Source organism: Pleuronectes platessa, chromosome 3 (assembly GCF_947347685.1).
Source record: "Pleuronectes platessa chromosome 3, fPlePla1.1, whole genome shotgun sequence".
NCBI lineage: Eukaryota > Metazoa > Chordata > Actinopteri > Pleuronectiformes > Pleuronectidae > Pleuronectes > Pleuronectes platessa.
The window spans coordinates 6709304-6719841 of record NC_070628.1 but is presented as its reverse complement, the minus strand read 5'-3'; the positions used below and the strand labels follow the sequence as shown (position 1 = coordinate 6719841).

Sequence of the window (10538 nt, the reverse complement as noted above, 5' to 3'; positions counted from 1 at the left end):
GCGGGAGCAGAGAGGTGGCCAGAGACATCCATCACCTTCTGGCTCAGACGCCACAGGAAGACAGTGTGCTGACGCTACAGAGGAGCAGTGAGAGGACGGGGACGACTCTGGGATATCGAGTCGTGGCATCAAACCGCTCTGGGCAGTTTATTTTATTCAGCGGTGTTGTCTTTCAGATTTGACCAGTGCAGAATCAGGGGAAGATTGTGAAACTTCTTTCTCCACAAGTCATGGAGTCACAGCTCCAGTGCCTTGAAACTTCATCTGGACTCTCGGGTTCGACTGTATTATGAGCGATGACTCTCCAGGAAGAGGACGCACATTTCACAAACACAGTGTGGAGCTATGTGAAGTAGAGTCTCTGCTTCTGTAAACAGAGCGAGCAGGGGGAAGAGGTGCCGAGAGGAAATCCTCTGTTTAAATGCCAAGCCGTGCGTGCCATTCCCTCCTTCTCCTCTTCTTATCTTCTCCTCTTTCTTTTTTGCACCAGATTCTCCACCTTCATCTCTCTCTCTCCATTGCCTGTTCTGTGCGTGCGTGCGGGGGCGTGACCGAGTGGGCGTGCACGTGGCCGCTCGGGGGCCTCACATCCTCGCTCCTGCCGCTCGTGCGTATAAGGAAAGATGACACGGGCCACTTTTGTTTTTCGTGCCACCAGAATTCCGCGACGGGGGAGAAGAGGAATGAGCGCAGGATGCATGCTTGGCGTGAAAAGACGGCAGCAGCTGCAGAGAGAGAGAGAGAGAGAGAGAGAGAGAGAGAGAGAGAGAGAGAGAGAGAGAGAGATGGAAAAACATGGGGAGGAATTAAGGGAAAAGGCGACAGGGAAGATGAGACGGACATTGTCCCAGTGACGACAATAGAAATAATGTCCTGATTGTAAAACGGCTGCAGCTCAGAAGGGACAGTTGTCCTCCATCCTTGACCTTTAACTCCCTCATATAAACCATATCCCAGTCTACAACCGAAACCACTAATATCCCTTTGTACAAAACCACTTTACCATCTAAAATGTTCAACGATAAAAACGATATTTGGCATAAGGCTTTGGAAAGACGTCTGAAGTGCAAGGTTCAGCAACTCACTTCTGAACAGATCTATGTCCCCACTGAGGGTTTGCGGATGTTCCAAAATCCTGGAGGGAGTTGGTGGAATTGTGCCGGCCGACACTTCTGGAGCCGACGTCGACCAGAGGGACAGGAAGGACGTGAAAAAAAGTAGAATTCCAGGAATCCACTGCCGGGAGTGATGCTAGCACAGATTACCTACGTCATGTCGGCGCTCCTGAGGTTACACCATCGAAGGGGTCGGGTCTCTGTCAGATAAACGTAGGAATCTCCATCTGCTTCTCGTCCAATCAAACATTGAAAGCATCTTTCAGTTTGAGAGAAGGAACTTATTAGGTTCACGTTCGGATTTTTGTGACGCTGTCACTCAAAACCCTGCGCTTGCACTCAAGTCATTGTGGTACCGTGTTCGTTTGTGGACACTACACTGGGAATTCTACTGTTAAGGGAATTCTGACAGACTTGTTGAACAAAAAAATCCAGGACCAGAAGAAAACATTTCAAGAGCAGAAGAGAAATCCGAGCGCAGACGATTCAGAAGCACACGAGGAGAAGAGCTGAAGCGCAGGAAAACGGTCCAAAGTGCTATTCTAGTTAAATCACTTAAAATGAATCATTTATTTACTCTGCATTAAATCAAATACAGGCTCCAACATGCAAACCCATCGCTGTGATCACTGCAAACAACTTTGATTTCAAGTTAAAACAAATAATCAGCACAGCACCCTCAGTTTTCTTCTTTGTTGGTGTAGAGGAGATAATATTTATAGATATAGTACAATAAATGTTTATTCATAATGAAAAGGACTGGATGAAAAGATGACTCCTGGTTTGGAGACGTTGGACGGGAGAAGAAGTTTCCAACATGACAAAGACCCCAAACTGCAGAATTCACCAGTTTCCAAAGCAGATAAAAGTGGAAACTGTGACTGGGCCCAGTAAGTTCCCCCGACTTGAATCCACTCAAAAGAATAAAGCAAAGGAGAAAAGGATGCATTGAATGAAAATCTTGTTATTTGTTGAGGTCCAGATACCATGAGACTGAATAATGTATTTCGTTGCTGCAAAATGTGAATAACAGTTTGATGAAAAGACTTCACGGTGCTGAGTGAGATTTATGGGAATGTAAAGTCCACAAATGACTGAATCCTCCTGTTCACACCACCTTGCTGCTGAAGATGCTGTGAGTGTGTGTGTGTGTGTGTGTGTGTGTGTGTGTGTGTTCGTGTGTGTGCGTTTGTGCAAATGTAAACAGTAGGTCGTTGCTGACAAAGCACTTCTTCAGGAACTTGGGATTGTGTGTGTACCCTGGCCTCTGCTCCCTGCAGATATGCTTCCTTTCAGAGAGACTGTAGAAATAAGCAGTGAAGACCTTGTGTGTGTGTGTATGTGTGTGTGTGTGTGTGTGTTATGAAAATTGATGTCTTCCTCTAGTTCATGAAAAAATTTGGTTTGACTGAATCAGCTTGAAAGCTTTTTCATATGCAAAACACCCTCACTCCTTGTTAATCCCTCTCTCTCACACACACACACAAACACACACACACACACACACACACACAGACACACACAGACACACTTTTTAGATTATTGAGCTGCTGTTCAACATCTGTTCACCTACAAGAGAAGAAGGTATCATCACTGTTTCACAATCAAATATTAAAGTCGAAAACATGACTCAGATTTAAAATAACCGACTCTGGGACATTTCTCCCGTGTTTCAGGAACATTTTGCACAAAGTCAAACCTCCTCCTGTTCTGGGTGTGAATCCTGGTTCAGCCGGGGGTTATTCAGTGTGGAGTTTGCACCCCCCCCCCCCCCCCCCCCCCCCTCCCCCGTGTGTGTGCGTGGGTTTTCTCCAGCTTCCTCCCACAGTCCACGGACACGCAGATTGGGATTACGTTAATTCGAGACTCTGCATTGAACGTGAATGGATGTGAATGTGAGTGTGAATGATTTCCCTTCGTCCCTCAGAGGATGAGAGGTGGATGGATAAACCTCCTCCTCGTTCCCTAATGGGGAATGCAAACCAAACCTATTTAGCATAAATAGACAACCAGGCGAGGAGCGCTTCTGCCTAGAATTACAACCCAATGTGCCCGCTCTCAAGAAAAATCCTGGATCTGCCTGATTATCTGGATCTGCTCCAAAACGTGATGGATTCCTCCTTCGCCATTGGCCATATTTGTAACTTCTCTGAAATAACCAAACATACACGCACTCTGTTTCATGTTCTCAACAGCTGATGGTTGGTTATTGACTTGAATTTGTGCAACTTTTCCTCCAAATCAGATGAATAAAGATCACATGCGTTCTCTTGCACAGATAAGTGAGATTCTCCAGTTATATGAGGTGGAGGCCTGCAGCTCTTCAGGGGAAGCTCCTCTCTCCCAGCAGCCGCCTCTCACGAGCCACCACATCCAAACATGACCAGTGACCAGGAGCTGGGTGCTCACAGATGAGCTGCAGAGGACGAGCGGTCAGACCACTGCACTGACACGTTTGATTGTCAGGTCGTCAGCACGATACCGTCCCCTGCAGGATTAGAAGAGGTATCACAGTTTGATTTGACGGCCATCAGAAGAAACATTTATTTCATATAGTAAAAGACACATTTATGATGTTTTAATCTTCCTGAAGAAATGTGTTGTCTACATTCATCTGGGTTGTGTTGTGTGTTCACTGCATTGTCATTAAATCAGTGTGTCACCAGTTATTATAAAACGTTTTATAGCTGTCATTTATATATTTATTATTTATTCATATTTTAAAATGTTCTATTTCCTTTCCATGATTTGATTTGATTTATTCATCATTACACATATCTAGTTATATTTGTCTATTCTAAATTAATCTAAATAACTTTATTATCACTTTTTTTGTCTGCATAAATATCATATAATTTCTATACTGTTCACATTTTTCTTATTAATACCTTATCAGAATAAAAGTATCCCTTGTGAAAGCCAGGGTCCTATATGAATACATATTTATTGATTGATTGAAAACTACAAGGAAAACAACTCATCAATACTTGTTGTTCTGTAAAGCATCACCCAGCATCGGATCCGACTGCTGTTGATGCAGTGGATCAGTTAAATGTCCGGTTCCATCTGAGAGACCCGCTCCGCTCTGAAGCCAGCGCTGCTCGATCAATGGTATCGATGAGCCGATGCTAATAGCTGATGCTAATACGGCCAGTTTGACTAATAGGCCGAGAGGACCATTGATCTGCAGAGTTAGCATCTAATGATAAAACCGCTGATTCGACCGCGGAGTTGGACTAAAAAGTGCCGGCCTTGCTCGGTGTGTGTGTGCAGAGGCGACGGAATAATAAAGTAACGGTGCATTCATTATTCAGGCCGAAGGACACAAATACTCACAGAGTACGTGGAAGTGAAAAGGTAAAAACAATCGACCCTGAGTTCAAAGCTTAAGACAAACTTGTGTTCACAAAATGACAAATGACACTTAATCAGATCTGACCTGACCCGACCTCCTCGGCCTCGCTCGGGGCAGCACTGTGGCTGCTGGGGGGGGGGGGGGGGCACAGTGCTGCCGGGGGCCACAGTGGGCCCCACAGGAGCCGTGTTAGTTTTACCTTGGATCAGGCGGCGTCTTCTTGCCTTAAGCCCACTGACGAGCCTCAGGTTAAAGGGTCAGAGACACAATATACACAATACACACACACACACACACACACACACACACACATCTGTCTCAGCAGTAAACCATGACGTTCTGTTCATCAAAACTTAACTGAAACATCAATAGGGATAGTTCGGCCCAAAAACTGTATCCCCTCATTATCTTCTCACCTCTGTGCTGAAGCACTGAAACTTGACAAAGTGGTGAGAAGATAATAAGTGAATTTTAATTTTTTTGGTGAACTATCCCTTTAACCTTTGAACATAACTCAGTTTGAAAACCTCTGCTTAAAGGACAGAAATTAACTGTCGCTAAAAAACTTGACTTTATGGTTTCCTGCGAGTTCTAATCCCCCAGAGGCCTTCAACAGGGGGTCCGCGACCCCTAGGGGGTCCGCGGAGGTACTGCAGGGGGGTCGCGAAATGTTTGGTTTATTAGAATTATTTTAATATTAAAAAAAAAAAAAGATTTATTTTCTAACCAATTTTTTTTCCACAAATTTAAATGTCTTTAAATACACATTAACATGCATCCGACATATTGAGAGGCTGATATGACCCTCTGCCTGACAACCTCCATCCGTCCAAGATTAAATAAGTTGTGTGCTACTCATCAGGGTCAGACATCTCACTAATGTGGGAGTATGTTTAAAATAAAAAAAATGAATCTGTGAATTACTTTAATACCTCAGTGTTGTATGCAAGATGTATGTTTATAAATGGCAGTGGCATGGCCAACCTGTACCTAGTACATGTTTAAATAAAAAAAAAGGAATATATGAGCCTGTGTTATATTTGAATAGCATAGTATTGAATGCACAATAACAGGGTAGCTATGTTTATATATGACACTAGGCCCAGCTTAATATAAAACACAATTTTATACAATTTATATAGTAGGGGGTCCCTGCTCCATCTCTCCACCAGCTTGGGGGTCCTTGGCCTGAAAAACGTTGAAGACCCCTGCCTTAGGGGGCAAAGTTTACGACCTATACTGCAGCCAGCCACCAGGGGGCGATCCAGATGATTAGGCTTCAGTTTTGGGAGCTGACATGTTGTTTATCTTTATGTCAAAATCTATGGTCAGAGGATGTTGGCGAAGTAGGCTTATACACCGTATACTATAAAGATGGACGTCACTTACAGGTTTCTGAGTTCCACGCATGCTGTGTGGGTTTGTTCATCAGATTCTTTGCCTCAACGTGATCAGAATCCAGCATAAACCCAATCGATATTTTAGTGGAGGAGACGTTTACAGACCTCAGATTTTGGAGGGAGAATGAACAAGTATGAGACTTATAAAAGTGAGAAAATATTATATGTCCTTTGAGCTGTAGATGGAATATATGTTCATGTAAAAGCATTTACGTCGCACATATGACGAGATGAGACTCCACCATGAAAAATGTATTATTTATTCAAAAGTTTACAGCTTATAAAACGCAGAAATTATAGCAATGACTTTAGATGTGATCTACACTGCATATAGTCATGGTTACATTACATCTTGTTGTCGGGTTTTAATTCCTTGAAACTCAAATCAGGAGAAAGAATAAAACCAGGAACCACGTAATAAACCAGCGAGTCAGTGTGATGCTGGTGCTGCTGCTCGGTGCAGCGGTCAGCTCGGTGGTGGTTTGAGTTGTTGTTGGTGTAGTTGTAGTTGCTGTAGTTGTTGCTGCTGTAGTTGTTGCTGCTGTAGTTGGGGCTGTAGTTGTGGTTGGGGCTGTAGTTGTGGTTGTGGTTGTGGTTGTGGTTGTGGTTGTGGTTGTTGGAGGCAAACTGGTTGAGGTTAACTCCAATTCTATGGAAAAACACAGAAGCTTAACATGTGACAATCAACCTCTATTATTGTTCAAGGGCTTGTCATTTGATTGATTATGTGTATTGGATAACAAACATCATATTCACATTAATGCTAGGAACTTAATATGGAGCCCCGGAAAAAAAATAAAGGCTCCAACAGCGTAGACAGAGATTTAAATATATATACATTAAACGCAGTGTAATGTAAGTGAGATGATTAAAATAAGACTTCAAATCTTTATACTTATCAGATAACATTGAAAAAGAAACTTAAATTTATTTTCATCCTTAACTAACATCGGGTAAAATAAACTTTATTTAACGTTTATCTTAATCATTTACGAGATCATTTTACTGTTCAGCACTTTCATTTTCTTTGTTTCTATCCACATTTCTAATTCTCCAAATCCTTTTGAATGTCGGTGAGTAAATTAAACTGTCCATTGGTGGAACGTGAGGAATCGATTAGATATAATAATAATAAGTTGAAAAATAAAAGGAGAGAGTGAAAGACAAACGTTTTCTATCTCTTTTCACACTTTACAACAGTATAATTTAATCAGTTCACTTTGCCACTTTGGGGCACCATAACGCAGAAAAGATTTAACATTGAATTACAGAAGGTTAAGAATCTCCAAATTTCCAGGGTTGATGATGATAACCCTGACAACTCGTGCTCACGGGCCATTTTTAAACTGAACACTTTGTCGACTGCAAACTGAGTCAAACGAGAGGTCGAGGTCTGAACTCACCTTTGACCTCCACGTTGAAAGTGATGTTCACGGTCCCCATTTTGTTTGTGATGTAACACACGTACTGGCCTTCATCCTGCACAGTGACGGACTCAATGATGAGAGTGGTGGCATTGAGGGGGGACCCAGGGAGCCCGGACCCAGGGAGCCGCCAGGTGAACGATGGGGGGGGGTTTCCCTCAGCTGAGCAGTTCAGCTGGAGACGGTCTCCAGCTGTGACAACGACGTGGTCCCGATGGGATGACCTCTCCACGTGAGGCTTATCTGTGGGTTTATAGGATATGAATAATAATAAAGGAAAATAAAAGCATTAATACAGAAAGTAAAGAATTACGAGGGAAGTTGCTTTACAGGCATGTCAGTCGTCTCATCCTGTACAACTCTCAGTGAGAGAATAACTAAGTGTTGAGTTATTCCTTTGATATTTTAGTTTACACATTTAAAGAAAACAACAGAATGGACAAATATTAATGTATCTGTCAGTTTTGAAACTTTATACAACTCCTTAAGGTTAAGATTTGAATTTATTTACCATGTGGTTGTTGGCGTTACCAGTAGATTTTATACAGTGCATGTAACCCTCTTTTTAAAGAGATTCAATCTGCACCATCAGAGCAATAACTGGTTCTATAAGAAAGCTCCTGCTACATCACAGCTATAGATATCAGATTTATAACTGTACACAACGGAAAAAAATACAATACAAAATGAAACACACACGTCTGTAGATCGATGAACGTGATGAATAATTGTAAACTTAATTCGTCCAACTGGTTTTACTTAATTCCTTAATTGGTACGATCGTGACAATATACAAAATTACATAAATGGGTTAAACACTGTTTTCAGACTCACAGTGGACGGTGGCGGTGATCTTTTGTGACATCACCACTGGAGGGGGCTGTGGTCCGTCAGGTCCCAGCTCCAGTTTGGCTTCACACCAGTACTGAGCTCCGTCGTCTGCTCTGCTGGCGGTGATGTTCAGAGAGAAAACCTCGCTCGCTGGTTTCCTCTGTGTCGTACTGGTGGAATTCAGTCGAACCGTTGTGTTCTGACCTCTGTGGAAGGTCACCACGAGGTTTTCCACCGGAGCCACGTTCTTCACGTCGCACTGCAGCGTGTACTGATGAGCCTCCAGCATCGGGCCCGAGTGAGTGAAGCTGAATGAGACACTGTCCGGAGGTTCTGTGGACAGAGACACACACACGTGCACAGAATAAGACAACATTATATATCTTTAAACTGCCGAGACAAACAAACCAAAGATTGAAATCATTCTGAATCTTGACTAATTTCCCGGACCAAAAACTGAGTGTAAAGATGGACCCAGCTCCGAAAAAGTGAAGCCAAAGCCCCCTGGTGGCTGACTGCAGGAAGGGTTATAAATCCTGCCTCCTCCATGTTAATTAACCCAACATGGACCAAACTTAAAAAGTCAAAATAAATTGTTCTCAAAGATGAATTATGTCGTTTTAGATAGTTCTGATCAAACTGGTATTCAACCTGTTGATTGTTCCAGTAACTTTGGATTTTAATTATTTATTGGATGATGTAAAATGGGGTGAAATGTCCTGATTGACTCGTGAGTATCGGTGGGACCTCGACACCGTGGCTCCGTCCCCCGATTACTCCTGCGCAGCCTCGGCCCCTCCAGAAGGTGGCAGTATTCGTATGCAAGATGTTTAGGATCATTTCAGGATGATGGGAGGAAGTGGAGATGTGTCGTCCATCTTTATAAAGAGGCAGCGGTTCTAAAACTTCAGGAAGATGCTGATTATTGGTTGATTCCCTGCTGAATCCACATTATCACGGCTGCTCATTGGTGGTGGCTGCAAGTTTCAAGCCCACCACATCTAAACCTGCTAAATCCAGATGTTATGGGTCAATGATTCATATCAGGCCCCTAAATATGCCTGATTGTTTTCATCAAGATCCACAAACTACTCCCTGGCAAACAAACAATCCCATCTCACAGAGTCAGAGAAAGTGGATGTGCCTCTTCGCCTCTTTCACCTTCTTACACCAAGTTTGCTGGAGATCCCTTCAGTAGTTTTTGCCCAACAAACAAAAACAGCACCACCTTGGCCGAGGTGATTAAATAAGTTGTGAGTTTGTTAACCTGCGGGTGAACTTACTGTAAGCAGTCACATACAGGACGCTGCGGCACTGCATAACACCATAAAAGCATTGAGCCTTTGTTCTCCACTCGGTCAAGCTGCCGACCCTCCACGTGATGGTGGATCCGTTTGTTGTGTGAGTTCCGACAGCTTTCTCCAGATTGAACAAATCGGGGCAGGACGGACACACGGTGCAGGACGGACACACGGTGCACCTGGCGGACATCGGGTCCCCGTACTTCACAAACAGTCTGGACGGAGTGAACACAGGTTTGGGTGCACACTCTTCCTCTGTGAATAAAAAAAAACATTAAATATGTGAACAGTTTAAGGACAAATGGAAAATCTGATGCAATATTAAAACATGAAAAAATGCAATTTCACTGGTACTAAGAACAAACCCACTGCCTTTACACCTTTTCCAGGTTTACAGGAACAAAATGAGTCTTTAAATATGAACCAATCAGAAGAACAACAGGAAAATCCCTTCATCTAAGTAAATCTCCAACTGCAAAGTGTTATTATCGTGTAATAATAATCTAATCTATAGCCTGATGCCAATAAAAAACTCTTTTTAAGTTGAATTGCAGATGGAGAAGTCTTCACTCACCACAGTAGGAGACAGGGACGGAGCAAAGAAGACTCGTCAAAGAAACCACCAGAGGAATGAAAAACATGGTCCCCCCCCGATTATTCTCTCCCTGGACAAACTCGTCGAACATAAAAAACGAACTGGGGCAAGAGGGTGAGACGCTCTGTACCAGTGCTCTCTCTCAGTCGGGACTTTGTGAAACACTGTTGGCAGCGCCGCCTGTTTTTATTACCACACATCCTCTTCAAGCCGTTTCACAGGCTTCAAAGATATGGACCTGGGGAAAGCGAAAGTGAGACACTGTGTAGATACAGATCCTGGAGCTGTTAGGAGGAGCCCTCTCCCAGTTCATCTGGAATGTGCGACACAGATAAACTTTGTTCATTTTTTAAATAGATTGTTTATTTAGTTTCACTGAATTCCAAATAATAGCTTCTCAGTTTAGTTGTGAAATTCTTTATTTCAATTTTACAGAGTAATTAATAATTGTTTTAAAAAGTTTTTCGAGTAATCTTCTCACTTCAGAATAAAAGACAACTGGCTGTACATGTAGGAG

The 10538-nt window shown here is 43.0% G+C and overlaps 1 protein-coding gene across 1 annotated transcript; it reads right to left on the bottom strand.

Annotated features, from left to right (window-relative positions):
- Positions 1-6111: 6111 nt before the first annotated feature.
- Positions 6112-10288, bottom strand: LOC128436630 (location of vulva defective 1). Its single transcript, XM_053418419.1, has 5 exons — positions 10001-10288; positions 9409-9681; positions 8129-8458; positions 7274-7537; positions 6112-6519 (listed from the first exon to the last, which is right to left on the bottom strand). The coding sequence occupies exons 1-5, from the start codon at positions 10110-10112 to the stop codon at positions 6251-6253; spliced, it is 1248 nt and encodes a 415-aa protein (XP_053274394.1). The 5' UTR covers positions 10113-10288; the 3' UTR covers positions 6112-6250.
- Between the last annotated feature and the right edge of the window lie 250 nt (positions 10289-10538).

Excerpts from the sequence above, each read along its gene's own strand:
- LOC128436630 (XM_053418419.1), bottom strand. The coding sequence starts at position 10,112 with ATGTTCGACGAGTTTGTCCAGGGAGAGAATAATCGGGGGGGGACCATG. Across the intron at positions 8,459-9,408 it reads CCTGTATGTGACTGCTTACA|AACCTCCGGACAGTGTCTCA; the intron begins GTAAGTTCACCC and ends CTCTGTCCACAG. Across the intron at positions 7,538-8,128 it reads GATCACCGCCACCGTCCACT|ATAAGCCTCACGTGGAGAGG; the intron begins GTGAGTCTGAAA and ends ATAAACCCACAG.